This window comes from Taeniopygia guttata, chromosome 3 (assembly GCF_048771995.1).
Source record: "Taeniopygia guttata chromosome 3, bTaeGut7.mat, whole genome shotgun sequence".
Taxonomy (NCBI): Eukaryota; Metazoa; Chordata; class Aves; order Passeriformes; family Estrildidae; genus Taeniopygia; species Taeniopygia guttata.
In genome coordinates this window covers 108,484,761-108,509,966 of record NC_133027.1, presented here as the reverse complement: position 1 = coordinate 108,509,966, position 25,206 = coordinate 108,484,761, and the positions used below count along the sequence as shown (strand labels likewise).

Here is a 25,206-nt window from a genome sequence, read left to right as displayed (position 1 = left end):
AGTAAAGAATATTGATAAACAGTAATACATAAACGATATTCCTTAATGGTAACATCTGCAATTTATAACCATTTTCACCACTGGAAGCCAAAATAGAGATGGTTGTGGACCAGAGAAAGAAGGCCACAAGACTCAGCTGAGGAAGCTCCTCTTCAGCTACTGCCAGGGTACAGCACATCACATCTAAAATTAGGTGCCATTCAGTAAGGAAGGATGTTTCATCCAGCCTTGCTAATAAGAACAAATAGCAGCCCTTGTGTAGTTCCTTTCATCCACGCATCTCACTACACCTTAAAAAGCAGAACAACATCATTATTCCTGTTTTGTGGGTATGGAACTAGTCAAGGCATTTTGCCTTTTCATGCCTTGGGTCAGTTAAGAAGCCAAGGACAAAACCAAAAAGAGAGGATCAGCTTAATCTACCAGCTCACACTGTCTTCTCATTTAAATTCTGCAGTATGAAAATGGCATCAATTCTCAATTCATTTTTTTTTCTCAGGCTGTTTGTTTTTTTTTTTTTTTTAGAGATTATAGCTTATTCTAAATAGAATTTGCTTCCATAAAAAGTCAATATATTTTTAATCAAAGATTATAAATTTTTGTGGTTCCAGCACACATCTCCTAATAGCACTGCTCAGAGTTCATATTCAAGTATGTTCAACCGTAAAAAATATTGTTGTTTTAACAGTGTCCAGACTATGACTTGATTCTTCTCTCTTTTATGTTGACATCAACATGAAACTCCAGTGGAAGCATCATAATTTCCCTGGTGAAAAAACAGGCTTGGTGAGATGAGAATTTGGGTCCCAGTGTTTCAAGTAGCATGGCATAACAACTGCCTGTGGGGTTCAAACAGCTTGTGGAAGACAGGAAAATGACCTTTTTTATTGAGAAAAGGTACCTTGTACCTTATTGATCGAAAGGTATACAGCAAATGACAAAGGATCAAGTGCAAGTGTGATTTATAACTGGTCAATTTTTAAAATAAGCTAAAACCGACCAAGCAAAAACGTGCAGCAACTTCCTGTAACTCTTTACAAACAAACCTTCACCATATTTCATTTTAGGCATGATTGCAAATCATTCCAGACCAATTCTCCACTCCAGAAGGCCATTCTTGTTTTCCATACGAAACAAATTCAGAGTACTTATCTGTACAGGCAGTTTTAACTTTCACTGAAACCAGCAGTCCTGAAAGAGGTTTTTTTGCTAATACAATGGTATTCTCTAATCATTTAATTCTGCAACTGTGCTAACTTTTGATTCGCATCAGACAATTTTAATGAGCATTTCAGGCTTCTTTTATGAGCAGGCAGTGATGACTAATCTGTATGATTAAGAAACCCTATAAATTCTTGGCTTATTCATGGTGTCAAAAAGAATACCTAAAATAGCCTAAAAGTGATGAAACAGCTAATGTTACTCCAAAACTAGGCTAAATAAGTTAATTAGAAAAAATGTCACATGGGCATTCAGAATTGTTACATAAAACGTTTTGCAAAGCCGTTTACAACTTTTGACGTAATTTGAAAACACTGACCTGAAAAACCCAAAATAAGCTACTATTCACCAGAATCCTCCTTGCTTACATGACAAATTCTGCTAAACTTTGAGAGCATAAACGGTGCAAAGGATACTGAGCTCTTATGTCTTATGAACAATCAGCAACTGAACTTAAAAACTCCCAATACATTCTAAGTAAAATAAAATCACTGTATGTTTTGCAAATTGTGCATGGTAGAACTGAATCATATTTATAGAGGAAGGTTCAGACTGAAATATCTTGAATTACTTTGGACATTATAAGCAAGGAACATAATCACTCATTATTTCAACTGAGTTTTTACAAAACATTATTTAAATGTAAAGCACACAGGAATGCTGGCCACATTTGTTTATGAAAAATGAAAAATCTTACATACACTTACATTTCAGAGGTTTGGGATGAATAAAGGCACACCCATAAGTATTCTACCACTGCACTACTTGCATGCCTCTCTTCCAGTGTGTGCCGTGAGCTCCCTTAGAGGCTAGAGCTGATTAGAGTTTGTATTTAAGGACAAACATCCCTTTGGAGGGATGCCATTAAAACCAGAACAGAGACCTTTACTACAGAGTTGAAGCACTGAATCAGAGGTGAAGGCATAGTGTAGTGAGTCATTAGCACACGTTTCCGATATTCTGGGTTTTCTCAAAAAGTTCCCCTCTAAGCAGTGACTAGATCACACACAGAGATAGAAAATATGAAGAAGGGGAAAGGGGGAGATGTATATTAAGCAGAATTTACATAAATTAATCCTGAAATTAATCATGGTTTGCTTCTGATTCTTCACATCTAACCACTGTTTACTCACTGTTTTCAACACATGAAAACTAAAAAGATGTATTATTATTGTCAGCTTAAACTGATGTGAAGCCATGCCCTCTTCTCACAGCATTTCCCCACTATTCCTCTAGCACTGCTTTTATTGCTTATAGAGCTTCCTAATTCAAAACATTTTTGTTCAAAGGGTCATTTTCATTTGGATCAGTGCATTCATCCAACTCATTATCCAGCAGCTAAGGTGGGCCTGTGAAGGGAGGAGCAGAAGAGCCTCTGCTGGCAGCAGTACAACCAGACTGCCCTGAGCCAAAGCTGGAACTTGCACTTGATACTACTTTGTGTTGAAAACACTTAATGCTCTGTTGCTAAGGTTTGCTTAAGTAGTACAGTATATTTAGCTCATTAGATATATAGAAAAGCAGAGAGTATCAGTACGTTTCACAGAACAGCATGCCTGAGAAAGGAAAATAGCACAGCACGTTAATATATTTCTCTTAAAAAGCCCCAACAATATTCTCATCAGGCAACTCAGAAGGGAAGAGAATTTCTACATCAGATTAAATATCAGCAAAAATGCTTAAAATGACTGTCATTTAAGTAGTATCAAAAGAAACATTCAGATTTCTTTAATTCCTGAAGAAAGGTGAAGAAGATCAGGAGTAGGAAAACATCAGCAGAAATATTGAATTTAAAACAGACTTAATAAAAAGTAATATAATGTAAAGCTCTAGAATTTAGCTTTGATTCTGTTCTCTTTGAATCACTGAACAAAACTTGCTTTCTCCACTCCTGGGAATTCCCTAGAATGGGGAAAATCCCAGTGAGATTAGAGTAGGTGTAACTTAGCCACTGTCTAGTACATACAATTTACTGGCCTTTCATGATTCTCACAACTGAACAAATACAAAGAAGAGAACAGTTCTTCCCTCTAACATAATACAACATTGTGGTGAAAAAGTCTCAGACCTCTTTTGGATCTGGCTTAACATTTTGGTTTAGCCTTGGTATGTTTTGTCTAGCTTCATTTTGAAGATTTGAACATGTGCTGTGGGAAAATATCCATAACATGGAGACAAAAAGACCACACTCTTTTCAAAATCTGATATTCTTGACTCATTTATGCTTTCACCCCTTTTAATCTTCCATTAAAATATCTCATTAGGACGTAGAAAACTTCCAAGATTTCTAAAGAGATTACCTCAGGAATTTAGTTAACTATACCTTGGTTTAAGCATGGGGCAATCTGTTCTAGGTTTGTAGACTTCCTTCAGACCTTTAATGACTCACAGAACCCTAAAAATCATAGCAAATCTCTATTTTTTTTCTTCTATGTTCCTGAACATGACAATATTTTCTTTAAAAAAAAAAAGCCAAAACTTTTCAGACAATTCAAACACTTGCCTTTTGCTTGGATGTTTGATGGTCTCAGTTCTCTCTGTAGCCCACAGTGATGAACACTATAGAAGCACTACCCAAGCTGGTATCAGGCACAAAAATTGACACTTAGAGGAGTTCCTCTGCAGCACAGTGAGATGCAAAAGCTTTACACCATCATCCATTCAGATGGGTTTTTAAAATCTGTTTGATTTTATATCAAAAAACATTTATCACCACAACACAAACAAGTGAACGATAAATTGCTGCAAAGCCGCAGGAATCTTTTCAATGAGTTTTGCCATCAGGGAAAATATGTATTTTATGAAACAGAAATATATATATAAACAACAGATAAATATACAAACTGTTTATATAAGCATATTAATAAATATATCAGTATCCATAAATAGACAAACTGGTTTGTAGATCTTATTACTGAGTGGATAAACAGTTGAAGTGGCACAACTGTAGAAAATCTCTAGCAAGGGAGAAAATTAAATGAATGGCTGTGACTACACATAGGTGGGCAACAAGAGTTATATCTTCTTATATGTACAATCACAGCTTCAATTGAACAAGACCAAAACTTGTAACACATAGAATGAGAACAACTGTCCACAGCTCTTCAAGAACTTCAGGGAATAATTTTGTTGACCCTTTGCGCAGAATCAGATTTTACCCTCCTAGATATTAAAAGATGAAGCAAATAGAAAGACATTCAGATGAATGCCCTGAAGCATTTATAGTAGTACACTGTCCTGCATTTCAGTGAAATTATGGTATTACTAAGACATCAAATTCCTAAATTATGTTACAAATGTGCAAACTTCAACACAAAGAAATTAATCTTTGACTAGTTACCAAAAAGCTTTCTCATGGAACAACAAACCTGTACATTTCCTCACATCACTAGCATTTAAATCTGGGGAAAAGGTGGCACAACATTGGTGAGTTCATAATCTGTGGAATGTTTAATTCTGAAGCTGAAGCTCTAAAGAGATTTAAAACTCAAATAAATCTATCTTCAGATATTTAAGTCTCAGCAAACATTCCATCATTCTTACCAAACATCTGTTTCATATTTAAGAAAGATTGTGGAAATTTTCAGAATTGCTACTCTCTAGCTTTATTTGCCTCCCACGTTGTTCTTCATTGATGTCTCTCGATTACATTATTTTTGGAATGGCAGTTACATAATTATTTTCAATGCAATCTGACAGTAATGTTAGAATAGACTGTCTCTGAAACAGGCTGTGCTCACCCAGAACTGAAGCAGGCTGCCTACAGTTCCTGTGCTGAACAGAACATTGTATCATGATGAAATACCAGTGCTGAAGCAGAAAAAAAAAAAAAAATACAAAACAAAACAACCTTTGCAACCCAAGCAAAGAGTGATTTTTACATGCCCAAGGACAGATTAAGATAAACAAGACATGTGAACATTAACCTTTTTTCTATACCTCTTAAAAAAGGATTTATCAGACAACAGTGAACAAAGCAGAAATAATATGGTTGGTTGAACAGGCCACATGGTCCTTGTTCTTGTCATCATGATTTTCTATATACTGGTAAATCAACAAAGTAATCTATACTATTTTTTTATTCTGGTATCTGGTACTGATAAAGTGTGATACTTATACTTTACTATACATACAGAAAGCTGGGCACCTACCATACAAAATCTTGCTGTTAGTCTCTTTCAGGTAAAAAAATAAAAATAACCCCCACACACAATTAAGTATTGGCATTTTGCACACAAGCATATTGTGTTTTATAAACTATAATATTACGACCAACATCACGGATGTGTTTTCAGGGTACAGAGTCATCACAACAAAGTACAGTGGGGTCCAAGTAGTTATAATTTTCTTCAATAAGATGTTGTTCTAAAAACTTATAGCCAGGACAGTAATTTTGAGAAATATGATATTTTTTATCAAGTTTGTATGAGCAGTGCTTCCTGCTGAATCCATATTTGTCACAAATGAAAAATATAACCAAAATGAGACATTGTTTACACACATTCATTCAATGTATTATAAATAATGAAAGCAATAAATATATTAAAGTACACATATATTTATTTTATGGGAATAGAATAGAATAGAATAGAATAGAATAGAATAGAATAGAATAGTTCAGTTGGAAGGGACCTACAACCATCATCAAGTTTAACTGTCAGCCACTTCAGGATAAATTTTTGGTCAAGTTTCTACTTTTAAAGTATCTTAATGTTGATTTACTGATAAAAGTGTTCCATCTAATTCCATCTAATTATAAAGGCACCAACCAATATCTGGGATTACAGTAGCATTAAGGCTTGCAGGGCAAAAATGAGAATGTGCAGGGTGTGGGGGGAGTGTGTGTGGGCTTCACTGGCCAAGATTAACTCTCCTGTGACAGGTAGGAATCCCCTCTAGGTAAGTCCCTTTACCTTTTTTCCAATTTAAGCTCTCTTGGAAGAGATAGATCCCTAAATATCTGAATGAAAAGTGTAATTCTGTATAACCCTGCCTTCTAATGCCTACCAATACACAATTCTTATGTCTCCATTTAAGCACAGAATTTAGTGAGCAACAGGGAATAAAAACTGAAGAAAAATCTGTGCATTTTTTCTGCCTCTATATGGAGTAATACAAGTTCCAGCAAAACCACCAACTACTTTTTTTTCAACAGATTATTTTTCACTTGGATCTTTCTGGAAAAAAGAAAAATGAAATTCTTTTTTAAAATTATTGAACAATACTAACAGGATATTCCCAATCAGTTATACTAACAGAATCAGACAATTAGAAGAAGGAATGAATATTCAATCTCATTGCTGCTGAGAACATAAGAAATGCCAGTCTTCCTATGAGTCCTGAACTTGATCTCCTTATCCTTTATTTTCAGCTCTGGCCAATGTTTTTTACTTTCTGCTGTTTATACTATCAAGATTTATGCATTTTGTATAAATAGGTATCTGAAAGAACACAGGAAATATAGCAAGTGATGAAAGGAATAAATTAACGAAAAGGAGTTATGATACTTTGGACGTAAAAGTTATTTTTGAAAGATGAGAGATAGGGAAATAGCAATACAGAAGAGAAGTGCACTGTAAGAACATGATGTATGAGGAAAACAAGAAGAGGTGAAAGCAAATTAGGGGAAATTTCATGGTTCAACAATGACATGCTATTGATGTCGCACAGGAGAAAAAGGAGCAAAAAAGGATTAAATTTAGAAATGGAAAAAAAAAAAGAATAAAATACAGAAGAGGGAACATTGATGTATTTGGGAACATTACCACCTTCTTATTTTATAATTAGTTGTCACAAAGATCAACATGTTCTACAAAGCTGCACCTACTTTGGCAACAACTAGTGAAAAGTAATTTTGTATTTTCTTCAGGCTCGAAGTGTAAGAAACAAGAATCCTCAAGGGAACCTGGATGTCAGCATCAAATAACTTACTGCAGCTTGAGATAGGAGCTAACAACTGGAGCCATATAAAACAAGCAAACAAAACCTCACGGGTAAGGCTCCTATGGAAAGAACAGCTCAGATAGCTCCTAGAGGCAACAGAATATATATGCCTGCCCAGAGTGTTTTTACACAAATTTTTTACCATCGACTCTGTATGATTTTTATTGCAGGTTTTGATTTGTGCCAGCAGCTCTTTACTGTCAGGAGTACTAAAATTCACCCAAAGATACTTACATCTAGAAATGTATCTAGGAAAATGGTTATTTCCTTTAACAGTACAGCCAGAAAGTAATTCATTAACAAGACAGAATGGAATATTAATCATACCATTCTATGTCTCACAAAGGGGAAGAAAATACAATATTCTCGGTGTTGGGTGTTAAAATCTAGCATTGAACACCTGCCTATTGTGACAAATATTTTCAAAGGAGTTCCGTTAGACAACTTCTCATTTGACTGTCGTGAATCTTGCATGTCAGACACCTCCAGACTGAAAAGGCAAGAGACATTTTATTTTAAATAGTCAAAAACAGTTTCCAGTAATAGTAGGGCAATAACCAAACAATTAAAAATCTGTGGAAGTTATATGGAAGAAGTATTTATTTGGGCTAGAAATTATATATACTTTCATAACAGAACATAATATTCAATGTGTATCATGGGCTATAGCAGAAGCCCAAGGAATAACCTACAGTACTGACACTGCAAATTTGTATGTATTTAGGGTACCGCATTTTGGCAATTTTTTTCCAAATAGCCATACCCAGATCATTAAAAGAGATCCGTTATGAGAGTTCAGTTGTATAAGGTGGGAAAATAGACAGGCTGAAATGTGCAGAGATGTAGTGTGTTGAAACTACATTACCAAAAAATCACTATTAATTTTGTCTCATGTTGCAATACCCAGACTGATGATGTCCATTCTCTACAAACATTCATATAACATCTTTTCTCTTTCTTTTCACACTTTCTTTGAGGAAAGCCTGCTTCCTTGGCTTAAAAATTCTTAAGTATTTGAAGGGATAAAATAAATTATGTTTTGATTCCACTACTGTCATCTTGCAGCATCAGCAACTGTCCTAACACTGGACTCTACATTTTAAATGGATGAATTTTCTTTTGCCATTATGGTGTTGAAACTTGCCTCTCCTGTCACCAGCCCATGAAAAAGCATGTACACCCTCAGGAAGGTTCAACAAAGAGATTCAGCCACTGATAGCTGGCAAATAGAGCACCCACTAAAAAGATGGAAAGACTGATGATCCCACTGTTTTACTTTTGTGGGTAGTGTCTAATAGCTTACTGACCTCCAAAGGTGAAAAATTACATTCTAGTGAGAGCAGAAAATTGTGAATCTTTAAGTCAAACAATTAAGTAGCTCTGAATAACAAAACTATAAGGAGTGCCACTAGGTTTCAGACAAGTGTTCTTGGCCAGGCGACAGAACACAAGATGGAGTAGCTGATTTCTTCTCTCATTAGGGAAATATACCCCAAAAACGTATCACCTGCTAGGATCAAAATATTTCTAGATTCATTTACTCCATTACCCAAGTGAACTCTCTAGGGGATTAAGCAATAGTTTCCCAGCCTCACATGGACTAAAGCTAAAAGCTTGGTAAATACTAGTTTTATCTCACAAACCATAATTTTTAATTGCTAACACACATAGGAAAGGCATAATCCTCCACTGATGATGTCATAGTCTACTGCCATGGAAATGACTCCAATATCATAAACACAGGTTTAAGATGACCTCACTTTCACTGGAAAAAGGGAAATTTCACTAAAATGTGAATGACATTGGGAATAAACACACAGATACCATACAGAGAAAAACTCTCTTACTAGCCAGTTAAACTACAGAAGATGGAGACAACAACCTGACTTGCAGCTGAACAGAAATAAGGTTCTCCTGGCCAAACACTGCGTTACCACCTATGAACCTTTAAACAGAGAGCCCTCTGAACTCCTGTTAGGGTTCCCCCTTGCAAGTTCACCACACCACAGAGGAGTCAAATCCCTGCCCTGACAGGCACACAGTTTAACCACAAGAACATGAACTAAGTATGGCTATGAGAACCCAGTGTAGGATCTCAGAGCAACGCTGTAGCTGGAATGCTTCCTAGAATAAGTACTTCAGAAGTGGGAGGAAGAGAACTCCACAGTCTCTTGAAGCACACAAAATATCATGAAGTCAGACGTAAATGCACAAGTACGATCTCAGTGTGGCAAGTGCTAAGCATCTTGGCATCAGCTCAGGAAAATACATATATTTAACCTTCAGCTCTGAAGTACTCTAAGAGGCATCAAACAACTCAAGGATTGGAAGCTGAAATTTGTGTGGAAGCTTTGTTTTGCCATGAGTTGGGAACGTTAAGTACTCTGCCGGACCCCAAGTCCAGAAAAGAAGCTTGAACTGAGAAAAGGGAGTGGAGAAATGTACAAGGTGATAATGATCTCACTTAAGAAGAACCTTTTATCTTGAAGGATCTCAAAGCAATTTGCAAACTTAAGCAGACCAGACACTGCAGCTGGTAGGAAAAGAAGCAGACAGCTGGGAACTCATTCATGGGAAGGAGGAGGTAACAGAGGACCCTCTGGTGCCGTATCTGCCAAAATACTGATGCTGGGAGAAGACAGCAAGGCTAGAACAGAGCTTTTCCCTGAATTTTGCCATGCAGCCATGTGAGAAAATTGCAGAAAGCAAGCAGATAGGCAGAGCTGACAAAAAGAGATGCAGAAAAGCAAGGGGCCTTTGCACAACTGGGGACCTGTCACTATTAGGACTGTAGTTTCCCTGCTTTTTATCTCAATTTCAACCCTTTAGGTAGACTTTTCACACTTTCTACAGTAAAAACTATGGTCATTCCTATTATTTTTGCCTCTTTTAATACCTTACTCCACTTCTTTTTTCTTATTCCTATCTTTTTACAAAGCAAACTGCACTTCTTCCTGTCCTCAAATTGCAAAATGTTTTCCCAATGCACAGTAGGGTAAATAGTGCTGTTCTTGGTGACTGGGATTCATGTAGTACAGGCCTGACTGTAGTACCACATTGGGTATTTTTTAGCTCAAAAGCACTACTAAATATATGCTATTAAAACTTTAACCAGACAAACGAGTCTAAAAAACAAGAGGTATATTAGTTATTGCTGAAATGGAATTGCCTCTGGAGGTAAGAACAGTGCCTAATTACAGTACACAGTAGTGTAGGACACAAAATGAAGGCACCAAATGAAAGGGCAGGGACATTTCAATTAAAGTGAATCCAGAAAGCAACACTTTTGTTGCGCTTAACTTAAAAGATATTGTGTGACTACTTTCACATTCATATTTCCTGAGACTTCTAAAACTTCCACATTTCCATTTAGGAAGGGGAGGAAGAAACCCGTTTTCATGGATAAGAGCCAAAGACAAGGGCTGAGCAGGTGTTCTAGCACTAGCAGTCCTTCTCAGAGAGGGCCCACAGCATCCTCTGTGGCACAAACAACAGTTGCTTTCACAAGGTGCCAGCTGGGATCAATGGAACACTGTCTCTTGCCTGGGGTTCACAACCTTAGTTGCAAATGCAGCCCTTGTAATGAGTTAAAAAAAGTCCCTGGTGGCCTTGCCCTAGTTATTTTGTGTTAATTTAAGAAGCACCCAAGCAGACATTTCCCCTCCTTTTTCCCTCTTCAATATTTTGTCTTTTTTTTGTTAGAGGAACTTTGTTGGAAGCTTTTCAAGTCTGGGGTATAACATCAAATACCTTTAACATGGTAGAATATTAAACTGTGTCTCACCCTAAAATAAACTATCACTCAGATTTTGCTGGAGGACGACAATTTTATTTCAATTTGCAGCAGTGAAAAGTTTCTTTTCACATAAATGAGCTTGAATCAAGCCCTGTATCACCACTGTTTGGGCCAGTAGAGATACTCCAAAGTTGTATATGCACAGTTGACAATTTTCTTACTGAATGCCATTACTGAAGATTTCATCAACTTGAATTTTATCTCATTTTTTTGGGCCCCCAAGGCAGAGCTTTTGTCCTGCCACACAAGAGAAGGCAAACAGGAGTTTCTCTAAACGTTTAGGTTGTCTAAAATCAGAGCAGAATAACACAATTCTGAGCCTGTATATATTGCATTTAAAATGCACACAAATTTTGCTAGGTCAGAGAAGAAGACAAGGAGGAGGCAGCACTGGGTGTGAAATCAAGCCCAGATTTTTCACTATTACATAAATGAAACAATTCACAGATGACACATTCCCTCCTCCTTGATGTCTTTCACTGGATCCAAAGATTAATTTCCTCGACTGGACTAAGCTTGTATTCCTTCACAGTTGTGCTTTCCCATGCTGCTGGCAATGGCAGATTGTCTAGAATGAGGAGTGGCTGCTGCAGAGGAAGCATTACTGATAAAAACAAAAACACAAATGAAATGGATTTGAATGCTTCTAGAACACATCATTGCTAGGAGAAGATGAAGAGCAAAAAAAAAAAATCAAAACAAGGCAAAACCATTAAAAGTTGGTGACATGCATGACAACTGCTGGAAACGAGAACATGTGTCACATCTGGAAACAAAGGAAAGATTCCCTCTGATCCCTCGGAAAAAAAGTCCTTTTTCACATTCCCACCAAAAAATGTCTGCAATTACTGTTCCAAATACTACACTTCTGAAAAATAAAGTACAGACATAGTTTTGGATCATGGACATTTCCAATGTGCCAATGAGTTATTTACTTCAGCACTTCAGCAGACAATAATCACCACTAGAGACTTTAAAAGGAAGACAGAGACTCTCACTAACGAGATACCTTTGCCATTTGGCCCAAGCAGAGGTTCTGCTCTGTTAGCAAAGAGGATTTGATGTGTTTGGGATGTTCATACCAATGTGCATTGTCACTGCAGATCAGCAGCACACCACTCTGTATGGAGCTCTGTGCTTTCTCTGCCCTGTCTTGCTGAATTCTACAGTCAATCAGTTCAGTACTTGCACTAATTATTAACGGTGGTTGTTACAGTGGGGGTTAGAAGCAGAACTTTTAGTTCTACTCCCTAAAGGTAGTGAAGAAATGTGATAAGAGGAAAGAGGCCCACAGAAAACTAAGACTTGAAATCCTGAAAATTCTAAAAAATGCAGTTTTCCACTATTTGGACTGGTGTCATTCTCTTGAGTTAAACTGAAAGACTGTTATTGTTGTGACTATCCAAAGACTGTTTTTCCATCTTACATTTTGTTCTATGCTTCTGCTGTTTTCAATTGCCATGCCAAAGTTTCCCCTGTTTATTCTAATTGTTTTAGTATGTCTGACTCTTATTGGCTTATATGTTTAGTCTTGTCCTGATTTAATATGAATTAAAATGCCAATGCCACGACCAGTCTGCAAATATGAGTCAGAAGAGAAACTATTTAAATAATACTGTGGATGGTACCCATCTGGTTTGATATCTAGATCATATAGAATAATGCTGTTTTTGTTTTCTACTGCTATTGCCTGCTATTGCCAATGAAGTGTTGATTGTGATTGTGACCACAAATATGTTTTGCTCCTGGTCCTATTAAGCCAAAAGAGTGTGGTTTACTGCATGTATGTACGTGAGGTTGTTTTGATCATATGAAGTTCGCTTTAGAAAACCCGCATTCTGCCACTGCAGCGCTACAGGACAATGAGAAAACAATTTACAATGAGAACAGTGTTTTTAAAGCAAACCACTGGGGCCCTTCCTTTTAGAAGAATTTTAAGACATGCTACCCTTTCTTCTGAATTTGATTTCTCAGAATTACATCTGAGTATCTGAATTTAACTAAAGGTCCCTGTCCTTTTCTGTCCTGGTCATTATATAAGATTCAGCACACTTCAAACTGTACATTTCCATTTCACACAGAGGTTACACTCCTTTAACTCATTAGTTTACTGTACTGAGTAAAATCATTATATGCTAATTTTTTTTTCATGGTGAATCTGGCTACCATATGCCCAGTGGTGACTTGAAGCTTTTTGATACCTTGCCTCTACAGACCTGGGAATGTTTAATATTTAAAGTCTGCCACTACCATTTTAAGTCTGACCCTGAGCTTCTAGCTCTCCAGTCAGAGGGCCAAGATTGTGTCCTAAAGGGCCAAGGGTATTTTACCAGTTTAGTTATAACACAGCATTGTCTAGCTCTGGCACAGTCTCAATCAATATTATTACCTTCTAAGAAAGATAGGCTTTAGTGTTGAGTGATGAAGATGCCCATTAAACACAATGTATACAAAAATGCGTCCAGCTTTCACTGTGTAACTCTCACAAATTTATTCAGGCTCCTCCAAATGAGTGATAGGCATTGAACATGGTGACTCTTGTCCAAATCTTTTATAAACTGAAACATCAGCACTAATGACAAACTCACAAAACTCTGATGCTCCTTCATTCCAGCTGAAATGAACCCTAGCTTTAAATCTAGAATATGCAGCCCCGGCTAAATCCCATATACAAAGACAAGCAAGAGTTATGCTCCTGGAATCTAATCCTAACCTGACAATTTTTATATTTCATAAAGCTTGTTTATAGTTTCCTGTTCCACCTAGGCACAATCAAGCCTACTGCTTTGTACTTTCCGGTAATTTTACCCAGCTTTTCCTAACCCAGGATACATTTAAACAATGTCTGCATAGGTATCACATGGAAATTTTGGTCAGATTAAACTCTTGCCAGCTGAATTTAAACACACTGTTCTTCTTATTTTATTAAGTGCCCAAAGTTCTGTGCTAATAACAGAAAGAATGAAGCCATCCCTTCTTTTTCAACTGAAGCTGATTAGCTTATCACTTATAAAAAGCCCTTTCAATGCTCCTTAAAGCAGAGGCTAACAATGGTGTCAGATATGTACTTGTGATTGCATTTGTGCATTTTAAGAAACCCTCTCAGCTGATTGAAAAGTGAAATGGCTTTTCTTCAGCCACTTAATATCAGTGCAACAGCATCTGTCACTCCAGCCCATGGTGTAATGTCTGGTTACAGTATGGTCAGTTAATATGCCTTCAAATAAATTACTACATTTTTATAATATAAAACATGCAGCCAAAAAAATTAAAAAAAAAAAAAAGACGTTTTCTTCTTTGTTTGTTTAAGTGTCAAGAAAAGCCCAAAGCTGCAGTTGTCAGCAGTGCTTAAACTGGCAATTTTATTACTATTTTTCTCTCCAGATTTTAGACAGACAGGAAAAGGAATGTCTTGAGGTTAGAGCACCAAGTTTTACATTTCAGTGCAACATCATAAGCATCTGAGAGCTCATTCACACATAACATCAAGATCACTTCCACAGTTCTTACTCTGACTTACAAGACAACTATTCTCCTTGGAAAGCTGCCAGTGTGTTCTGCAAATTACACAGAGCATTAAATCTTTCTGACACAGGTTCTATGATTATTTAAGGGACTTCATCATTTCTGCACAAGTCTATGCCTAAGCAATATTCACTCCTCAGCATGTTCCTCTAATCACATGTTCTGCTCTTTCTTGACCCACAGGCTTTGGTATAATTGGCTGTTGATAAAGAACTTTTACTGCAGAATTCTGAGCAGGACAAGCTGATGCAGTCCAGATATATACACTTTAAATCTTATTTTTACCAAGTCTGCATATAGAGTGTGGAGATGTGTTTAAAATAGTACAAATCAGAGACTGATTTGCAAGTTTACTGGGACTGACAAGGCCAGCCAGTTCAGGTTAGAATTTGCATCGTGAATTCTTGCAATTTTGCTTGAATTCTCCTGTTATTTAGTATTCACTACAAAGAAAGGGCTACCAGAACCAAGAGCTCTCATGAACTTCTGTACTTCAATTTTTCTAAGTTCTCAAACTTACCTATGTACAAAAAAGAAAAAAAAGACAATGAGACCCATATATTTAATTTAAAAAGCAAAATGCTCAGAGAACAAATATTTATTTAAAATTAAGCTATTAATTTAAACAACTTTTTAAATAATTAAAAATAGTTTGTCAGTACAGAGCTCCTAAATTTTTGAGGGCTGTCTATATGTACTTCTTGATATATTTGGATAAGAATACCTTGGGAGGGCTTCCCTCTCTCTCCCTCAATCTCATTTCCAAGTGTCACACAAAATGTTGTATGCAAGTAATCAACTTACAACCTGCTGATTCATGGTTCATGAATCATTTGGCATTCATTTGGGTTTTTTTTGCAATATTAACCTTACTTTCTTGCTTTTCCAGTGGAGACAAGAGTGCTTTGAACGGAAGATGTGTTACGGTGGACCAGCTTGATTTATTTTCATGAACTCGTGTCAGACTCCTCTGCTGATAAGGAGTATCAGAGTTCCAGGTTTTACCTACAGAACGCTGCTTCCCTGGCCAAGGCCAACACCGACCCAGGCGGCACTGCTGAAAACACAAACCCAAGTCTCCAGAGTCACAGACAGCTGATCAAAGCTCCAGCACGCAACACCTTCAAACCTCTCCCCGTTCCCACACTCTTATTTCCAAGTACTATTCGCAGCTGGCATCACCCGCCCCTTTCACAGGGTCTCAGAATCCCAGCATGGATGAGGCTGGAAGGACCACAGCGAACACCCGGCCCAGCCTCCCTACTCAAGCAGGGGCATCCCAGGGCACTCAGGGGTGCACCCAGAGCGTTCCTGAACGCCTCCAGCGATGGAGACTCCACAGCCCCTCCGAGCAATCTGTGCCTGTGCTCAGTCCTTTCCTCTGCCGCAGCCGCGGTTCTCCCGCCGCGTCTGGAGCCGACCCCGCTGCTGCCGTCCCGGCCCGGGAAGAACCGTGACACCCGCCTGGCCCCGGCCCAGCCCGGGGAAGCCCGGTGTGCCTGCCCTGTTCCCCGGGCACCGTGACGCCCTGCGCTCCCATGACCTCAGGGTCGCTCCGCCCAGTGTGGGCAGAAAACCCCCACCGGTACTAACCTGACCAGGTCGGTCATACAGGATCCCACCACCACCACCTCCGCGGCCATGGCGCCCTCGGACCCTGACCCCGGCCCGCCCCGGCCTTGCCGCGGCTTCTCCCGTTGCCCATGGCGACGGGCTGCCCGCGGGGCCCTTCTCCCGCAGGGCTGTCCCCGCCGAACGCCTGCTGCCAGGACCGCCCCCCCTCCCCGTTCCCCTCTGTCCCGCGGTGCGGCCCGCACAGGCACTTGCGGCGGACGCCAATATTGTGCCGGTGAAGACCCCTTCGGGCCGGGTGGGAGCGGCGGCGGCGGCGGCGGCGGCGCGGGGGGAGCGGAGGCGCGCACGGGGGCGCGCACGGCGGGCGCGGGGGCGCGCACGGCGGTGCCCAGCGGCGAGTTCCGGCCGCCGTAGGTAATGGCGGGGCCGGGACGGGCGCGATGGGGCGAGCCAGCCGGGCAGGGACAGCGGGAGGGAAGGAGCGAGCCAGCTGGGCAGGGATAGCAGGAGGGAAGGAGCAGCGCCACAGCGCTTCCCGGGCCGGCGGTGGGCGGAAGGGGAGCCGGCGGAGGCCGGCGTTAGCTGGGGAGGGGAGGGGCGGGGCGGGCGCAGCGCCACAGCAGCCGGGGAGGGAGCGGGGCTTGGCCAGGGTCAGCCCGGAACGGGAGTGGATGCACGGAAAGTTGCCCCGAATGTGGGGAAGAGCCTCTTTGCTTTGTGGGTGACAGAGCGCTGGAGCAGATTGTCCAGACAGGTGCGGGGTCTCCGTCACTGGAGATACTCGAGAAGTGCCTGGACACAATTCTGTGCTTCAGGATGAGCCTGCCCGAGCAGGGGGTCGGTCCAGATGAGCCGCTGGGTCTTTTCCAGCATTACCCATGCTGGGCGTTCTTCAGTGCCAGCGCTTAGGTAACTTGTGTTCAGCCGGGGCTCCGCAGGTGCACATTGCTGACCGCATTCCGTGGATGTGTTGGGGCACGGCTGCAGGAGGGGCGGTCCTGGGTCCCTCCTTTCCCCGCTCACACCCAGACACCAGCTCCTGCCGCCCGCCCCCGAAGTGAAAACCACGCAGCCAGCTTGCCGACAGCCACGCCAAGTGGGTTAGGCAGGAGAGGTCATGTCATTCTTCCAGGTTTCCATCACAATATTCACCTTTTCCTTTTAATAATCTTCTCCTAATCCTCATTATGTCTTGTATCCTCGCTCTCTCCGCTACCCAAAGCAGTGCCCGGGACTTCATTATTACCGTGAAGGCCGTGTAACATTAGCCCGAAATCACAGTGATAGCCAGCTGAATCAGAGAGGATTCAACTATCAGTTTGTTTGCTTCTTTCCAAGGTTTTGTTCTGGGAGGGAAACAGTCCAGTGAATTTTGTTTTTCTTCATTCCCCTGAGTTTGTTTGTGTTCAGTTTCCAGTATTGTGGGAAACTTTCCCTGTAGAAAAACAATGTATATGACAACTGAAACTTAGGAAACTGGTACAAGTTGTGTTCTAGTTTGTAAAGCCCTTTGTTTACAAAATAAATCAGTGAGTTTACTTGATAACAACCCTTTAAGTTTTGTGTATCTGGCTTGTTAAATAGAAGGTACTGTAATTTTTTAAAATGATGCAATAAAATACAGAAAAATGCCTAACAGTCATTTAAATCTTGTTTTGACAATACCTGCAAATTTTATTAACAGAAAGATAAGGAATCTCATTTTAAAGTTCATTTTGGAAGGTGCATCTGGTGAGCTGTGATCACCAGGTGTATCACATCTCTCAGTTTCACCTTCATAACACTTACAGTCCCCTTAAAATGTGTCATTATCAGAATCAGTTCTGTGATCTTCATGTATAACTTCAGGATTGCTAGAAGGATAGCTTATTTTTCAGCATTTTCTCATGATTTTAGAAGTTCTTAATTTCATCAGTCCCTGCTTGAAATTACTCTTCCCTGCAGCAGGGCTGGCATATTGAATTATGTGCGCTGTTGTAATCACTCTTGTGCAAAGTGCTTAAACTAATTTTTATTAGCAGTTCAATCTAAGCCACTGGACTTTGCACTGAAATATGTCAAGAATGGGCTTGTGTTTTCTCAGTCCCTCTGAGGAAGAATAAAGGTGAGTAGGCAGAAATTTTTAGTAGAAAAGTAGCAAACTGGAGGTAGTATCTTAAATTGCTGTAGGTGTTTGCTAAACAAACTTAGGTTGTTCCATTGTCAAATCATATATGAGAATACATTATGAGTTAGGGCATGGATACATAGTCTTCAGCTTCTTCACTGCCATAAAATGTAGGAGCCAGTGTATTAAAGATAATTACTGTTTTTAGGAAGTGTTACTTTATTAGTCTTTCAGTTTGCCTTAAAGTGCCCAGCCTTTGCTTTATTAAGATACATTCTGAGTATCTAGGACAAACATGTAACATTGCTTCCCGCTACTCCAGTGTGAATGGCTTTCATGAGAACAGAATGTGAAATTTAATGTTGCTCCCGGTTACAGAGATTTAGTAGATTCTGCAGAATATCCATTAGTTACTAATTAATGCTTGTAAACTGAGTGTGAGAAACAACAGAAAATTGCAATTATTGCCATGAGTTGTTCACACTCTTGTTATAGAACACTTACTAATACAGCAATCCATGTGCAGCATTTTTAAGAAAGTGAATGCTGTGTGTATTAGTGTTTTTCAATTAAATGCTATTTTAAAAATATTTTTGAATGCTGAGGATTTATGTATGAACTCTTCTGTCCCACTTATCAGTGCCAAATTCATGTTCTCTTCAGTCATTTATAGCCTTTCTTCCCAAAACTACCAAGTTAACTTTCATATGAAGCTCTGTTCTTTAGAATGTGATCAAATACATCAACATTTTAATAGGTTGGTTACCCTTCTTTTTTCTCACTTCTCCTACCATGGTCTGTTGTTGTCCACATACTGTAGTCTTTTTGTGGTGCAATGACTTAAAATGTGTGAATGCTCAGTTTCTGCATTTCACCTAGAAAGCAACAGGTTACTTAATTGTGCTAAATTAATGGCCTAATTGATTTAGCTTAGGATCATGCAATTGCAAGCACTTCTGAACAAGCTGTGCTTAAAATGTGTGTACATCACATTCCTGATCTGTTACATGAAGGAAGATTAAGATGCCTCTCAAAGAGTGTGATGATACCACTGAAAGAGAAACAGTGTTAGCTTTTAAAAGGCATCATGAAGTTCTATAAATTGCCACCTAATGAAGTAGTATAAAAGTAATACTGATTATTAGTGAGCACACTACTGCTCTTGGAAATTGCAGGTGAGAATACTGAGAGGTATCAGACCCCTGGGCCCATTGCAGTTAATGTAAGTTCTCTGATTTCAGGGGAAGCAGAACACGTGTGACTTGTCACTTACAGACTGACTGGGAATACTCACAAGAATGACTGGGTGGGGAAGTGTCAGAGTGGCCCTCAATTTTATGCCTCTTTTTCAGAGGCTTAGGGCCTTAATTAAATGCACCTAGGACATAATTCTGTCTTTATGTTGATACTGAATAGACAGAGTTAATTGAATGTTGCAGAGGTGGGAGGAAAAAAACCCACCCATGTTTATTTTTTCTCTATAAACCTGTGCACAGTTCTGTTACTCTACACTCCTGGTCTTTTGAGTGTTTAGCTTTTTTTCTGTTGATGTTTGCAAAGTACATGTGAATCTACATCAAGTAAGTAGATAATTTTAAAATTTTATTTTCTCCCTTTGCAGTTCAAGACAAAAGGAAGGAAGAACATAATAAAATGTCACCCGAAGTGGCCTTGAACAGAATTTCTCCAGCACTTTCACCCTTCATTTCCAGTGTGGTCAGGAATGGAAAAGTAGGACTAGATGCTACTAATTGCTTACGGATTACAGACTTGAAGTCTGGGTGAGTTCCTCATCTAAAAAGAGCGCCCAATCCCTCAAAATTGTTTGTTCAAAACTGAGTTTTATTAGGTTCATGTGTTTAAGCATTTTGAACACAGCTGGAGTTGACATACTAGTTGACATGCTAGCTACATTATTTTTTGTCTTGCTACCATTTTGTAGTTTGGGAGACTAAATTTGTCATATTTTTGGCAATAATAATCTTGTTAAGACACTCGCATCGCTGCCACTTGATTGTGCTGATTTTCAGCAGTGAGATAGTTACAAACACTTTTTTCTGTTGTTTATCACTTGCTTAGTCAATCTTTTCTGTATACCAAAAATTGAAAGACAAATTTGTGTGAACTTACCTGTAGTCATGAATATGCCAAACCAGAAGAAAAAGTAACTTTTCCTTTATCTGGCCTCCCTCAAGTTCAGTACATCAAGTGGCTATAGGGCCAAGTGTTTGAAATAAGCTAAGCTGCTCCTTTTATTTTTAATTCTAGAAGCATTCAGATTAGTTTTCAGATAGTAATAGAATTTTGGGATTTGCATATAAAAACAGACTTTGGTATATAACCTCTGTGAATAATACATGAGGAGAGTGAAATGTTTAGATGACACATGTCAGAAATTGCTTTATTCTTATAGAGTTGGGTATCTAACAGCATCTTTTTGATTTGGGTTTTTTTTTTTGGTTTTTGCTACAGGAGCTCAGACTGAAATTACTTTTGCTTTAGATACACAAATCATCTTGTTTGTACAAACTACTGCTTTGTGTATCATTTTGAATGATAGCATAATAAAAATAACAAAAGACGGTCAGCAGAACCACAAATCACTGTTGTTTAAAAGGCAGTTCTGCTGAAAACTTTTTTAATGTGCTTCTGAAGGCTGTTTTATTATATTTTCATGAAAAGCTTCAGAGGTGCTTTTCTGGTTGTAACAATGCCTTTTCAGGAATGAGTTTTGCATTCTGGGGTTAGTTTGAAAGGAACCATTCCCTCCCTGTGAAGTGCTGGGGCAGAGTAGAGAATTTACGTGGAGGTCTAAGAAGCCACTTTTGTTATTAGTGTTGACTGGCTTGACATTTAGGCTTGCAAATTACATAAGACAGGCTGAGCACTTCTGCATCTGCTGCTGTCATTTCATGCTAGATCTTGCTTTCCCTTGAACTAGTCTTCTAGGAGAGCTGTGATGGGAGCGCTTATTTTTTCCAATTGAAGTTTAAGAGAAAGGAGTAGTAGAGAGAAAAGAAAAATAGAGAGAAAACACAACTATTTGTTGGGAGGTGGCTAAGGGGTTTGCTCTCTACCCACTGAATGCTTATGCTGCCTGTCTTTAAAGTCAGAGATTAAATTAATAAAAAGCAGTATTTTCTAGCTGACTCTTTTCACTGGTATTTTTAATAGGTGTCTAAAGTTTTTGGCCACTGATCTTGCCAAGAAGATTTCATGTTTGCGTTGTTAAAACCAGAGTGTTTTCCAGCAGTTTAATCTTTAAAAAACTAAAAGCTGCCAGCAGCTGCACCTGTCTCTCAAACCCAGTGATTCAAATTGTACAGTAACTCTGTTAATTTGCAGCACCTGACAGAGGTTGTCTCATATCTTGTTTAAAGACCCTGGCCCTCCTAAATACATGTGTTAGAAATACTTTTTTCCTTGTTCTGGAACACAAGCATAATCTTTATGTTGAGTCTTTGTTTTAGCTTGAGGTTATTAGGATAATCCTGACATGGAGTCAGGAAAATCAAGATTCTTCATTTATTTCAGAATTGTTTTGAAGGTTTTCTTTCTTTGGTACAACTAGTTTCTTAAAAACATTGCCGTAAACAGAATTAATTAACAATTGCTTGAAATTGCTTTGAAATATAAATTTCATGCATGTGTTTGTAGGAAGGATTTTTGTCTGTTACAAATACACTGTTGGTTATTTATAACAGAAAATTTTGAATTCATGTGTCAATATGGAAATACAAAATTTTCATGATTTAGCGCTTTATGCTGTCACTGAACTGATGAACAGTGAAAAATTACTTACCATACTATGGATGTCCCTTCCATAACTCAGGATCTAGTTCAGTGGTCATTGACCTTGATACAGGAGTTCTTTGACACTCCACAGACTGTTTCTCAGAGTGTCACGTCAGCTGATAAATAGCAAAATCCCTAATCCACAGCCTTGTTAGTAGATTTAAAATTGTTGCTTTATACTGACTGTAGAGGAAAATTTCATAGGGTTTTGAGAGTTCAAAAATTATTTGAAGGTCATTGGCCTACTCCCCTCCTCTGTCCTCACATCGAGAGATGATCTAAACCCCTGTATACTTTCACTTTCATTACACTTTTTAAAAGGAAACAAAATAATGCAGACAAAATAATCGGAAGAGGCAAATGTAGGTGATATCAATATGAAGAAAGAGAACCGTGAGGCCATTGAAGTTGGACATAAATGGGAAGAAAATGAGGAGAACTATTTTTAGAGAAATGGGATGAAGTTCAGAATATCAATTGCAAAACTCCCTTCAATTTCAATGGGTTGAAATCAGGCTTTAAACATAGAAAGTGGAACCAGTCAGGTTTAGATTAAATGGTTGAAGTTAGGTAAAAAGTGTTCTTGTTCACAAATGGGTATGACCACTTGGTAGTACAAAGTTCAGAAACTTTGCTTTTGAATAGTGATTGTACATTTATTCACATGTGACAGGGGCTGTACACACACTAGTCTAGGCTGTTAAAACCCTAGCCTAGCTTGAGTTTATTACAGAATGCAAATATTTTCTGCTTTAATTTCTGTGTTATGTGGAAGATTTTTAGTAATAAAGATATACAATTTTACTGTAACCTTTAAAGTCTTTTAATAGTTAAGGTAATCATCTCAGTATCTGTTAATTTTGAAAACAGAAGCATCTGTAAGCTTCTGGAGTGGTTTCTCCACTGTCACATACCATACTGTTACTCTTAGAGAAAACAGGAGTTACTGTTGTCACATCCCTTCCCTAATGAACCAGTGGTTTACAATGTATAGCAAAATAAAATGTTCAAACTGGAGCATCCATCCATTCTCATTTCTTAGATTTTTGGAAACAGGATGGCTGTGGTTAGCAAGAAATGATGGTAACCTACTGAACAAAGTAGTACTTTGCCCACTCAGAGCCTTGGTTTTGACATTCTCAGAAGTGGAAGGTATTTCCTTTCTGTTTCACCAGTAGAAGATCAACTAATAGATTTTAGCCTATCACATCAGTTGATTTTGATTTGTAAATGGCAAGCATATTAAGCCTTTAATTATTTGAAAAGTCAATCCATATGTCAGATAGTTTTAGTGGGGAACTTGTTTTGCACTTATTCTGACTTATTGCTGAGATTGACAACTTTTGTTGTGTTTTATAAACTGTATTAAAGAGCTGATGTTAGATGTATGAAGTATGATGATATGTTAATTTGCTTTGCTTTCAAGTGTGGGAGGGAAATATGTCATAGTAAGGAAATCCTATTGTTTTGCAGTCTTTGAGTATGTAAATGTTTTATAATAATATGTTACAGTTTCATAATGTCTGTGTGTTTTACAAACTTATTAGACAGTACCAGTCTCATAAGACACATATATTTACATCTATGATTAGGATATTCAGAACCAAGTACTATTTATAGAATTTATATGGCCCCTGCTGATGCAGACCCCTGAATGGAGCTCAGTAATATGGCATAACAGAAAAGAAAGAGACTCTGCAACGGAAATACTAATAAAAGGTTAGGTGGCCAAGTTTTCTTGTAAATAGGGCCCCACAGTGAACAAAAGTAGAACTGGGGTGTAGGGTCATGTCTGAAATATAGCACCTTAAGCAGCATTGATTCTGGTGATAAGAAAACCCTGGCAGGCGTTTCTGTTGCATTAATAAAAGACATTCTTCAAGATGACAGAGTGGATGAAAGCATATTTAACTCTTGCATGGGATATTACTTTGTTCTAGACCCAAAGAAAATACTGCTGCCACTTGAGTCAATGCCATTTATTGTATCATTCAGTCAATCTCTACCAGTGTCTCTTTGAAATACTGACCCATTTTAATTAGATATTATAATCTACTCATAACCAACTGAATTGTGGCTGAGGCATTTTTCTTAGCATTTACACATATAATCATGGGAAAGATGTTGAATAGGGAAAAGTGATTATTATGTAGATTTAGAAATAGAGGATATTTTCCTATGTGAAGGGTGTTTAATTGTTGTATAATGTAGAATCCAGTTATTTAAGAGACTGCTGCTTTTCCTATGGTGCGTTACAAGAGTGAAAGAGGTAGTTGTGGTGGTCATTCCCTTTGAAAACTTTTTTTCCCTACAGCTGTTCATCAGGGCCCATGCTTGAGCTTCAAATTATGCTGCAAGCCTATTCTTCTTACTCAACAAACTTGATTTTGTTTTTTTAAATTACTTTGATGTGTTCCACCAGGCAAAATTTCAAAATGAATTTAAAGCTGCATATATTAAGATTCTATTTTTTTAGATATCCGCTCATAGCAAAATTTAAAATTTCATACTTTCATGGTTATATTTATTCCATATTTATGAGAGGATTAACTGTGGAATTTTTATGTAAGTGGTTTGTAGTAAACCATATTAGTATTTTGTTCTTTTCACTTGTCTTATTCACTGTTTATTTCTGCCTCTCTGCTTGATATTGAGCTATGTGTGCAAGAAGTTATGTTCCTGAAAGAAACCTATATGAAGAGTGGTCAAAAGAATGTAATTCTTTCTGCAGTAAATTTCAACATAAAAATTTATTATCAAGCTGTAATAAGGTATTTATAACTTTATTGCCCTACTTCCTAGGAAGCAGTGATGATTTACTTTTTTTCTGTTATCAAGTAGACTGCAATATGCTTTGGTATTTCCCTTTCTTTTAGGCATTTCCCTTTTTAAAGTAAATATTCATTTTTATGTGCATATTTTGTGAAATAATGTTGATTTTAGCTGTGAAATACTATTATAGTACTGTAGCAGTTATTTAAAGCTTTGCCTTGGTCTTTTGCATATGATTAATTGAAAATAAAAGATTCTACTTCAGTTGCTTGAAGAAGGTTCGTATCCATCATTCGCATTGGTGTCTGTAGGTAATTTTTTATAAATATATATATAAAGTTTAATTAATCTGACTCTTCTGAACACAAGTACTGTGAAAACCTGTTTTGAAAAATAGCTATGATTTGTGTAAAATGTGTGCTTGAAAGGATGTGGCAGTTTCTAGGTGTGATCTTACAGGTCCTTCACTGCT

General features: G+C 38.3%; 2 protein-coding genes across 5 annotated transcripts in view; one reads left to right on the top strand and one right to left on the bottom strand.

Annotated features, from left to right (window-relative positions):
• Positions 1-16,296, bottom strand: part of RBKS (ribokinase) — a 72,468-nt gene extending 56,172 nt beyond the window's left edge. Inside the window, exon 1 of the mRNA XM_012572211.5 lies at positions 16,079-16,296. Within this exon, the coding sequence (XP_012427665.5) occupies positions 16,079-16,128 (50 nt within the window). The 5' untranslated portion in view covers positions 16,129-16,296. The remainder of the gene's footprint in view (positions 1-16,078) is intronic.
• A 15-nt stretch (positions 16,297-16,311) lies between these two features.
• BABAM2 (BRISC and BRCA1 A complex member 2) overlaps positions 16,312-25,206 on the top strand; it is a 159,857-nt gene continuing 150,962 nt past the window's right edge. For 2 of the 4 annotated variants that reach the window (XR_005980028.2, XR_005980029.2), the window contains exon 1: positions 19,789-19,948. Coding sequence is in view for 2 of the 4 variants with exons in the window: in XM_072927608.1 (XP_072783709.1) it covers positions 16,939-16,969; positions 19,789-19,948 (191 nt within the window). In the remaining 2 variants the exon portion in view is untranslated. Of the gene's footprint in view, positions 16,475-16,712; positions 16,970-19,788; positions 19,949-25,206 lie in introns of those variants that run through there. The other 2 variants (XM_030269196.4, XM_072927608.1) reach the window with 2 other exon arrangements.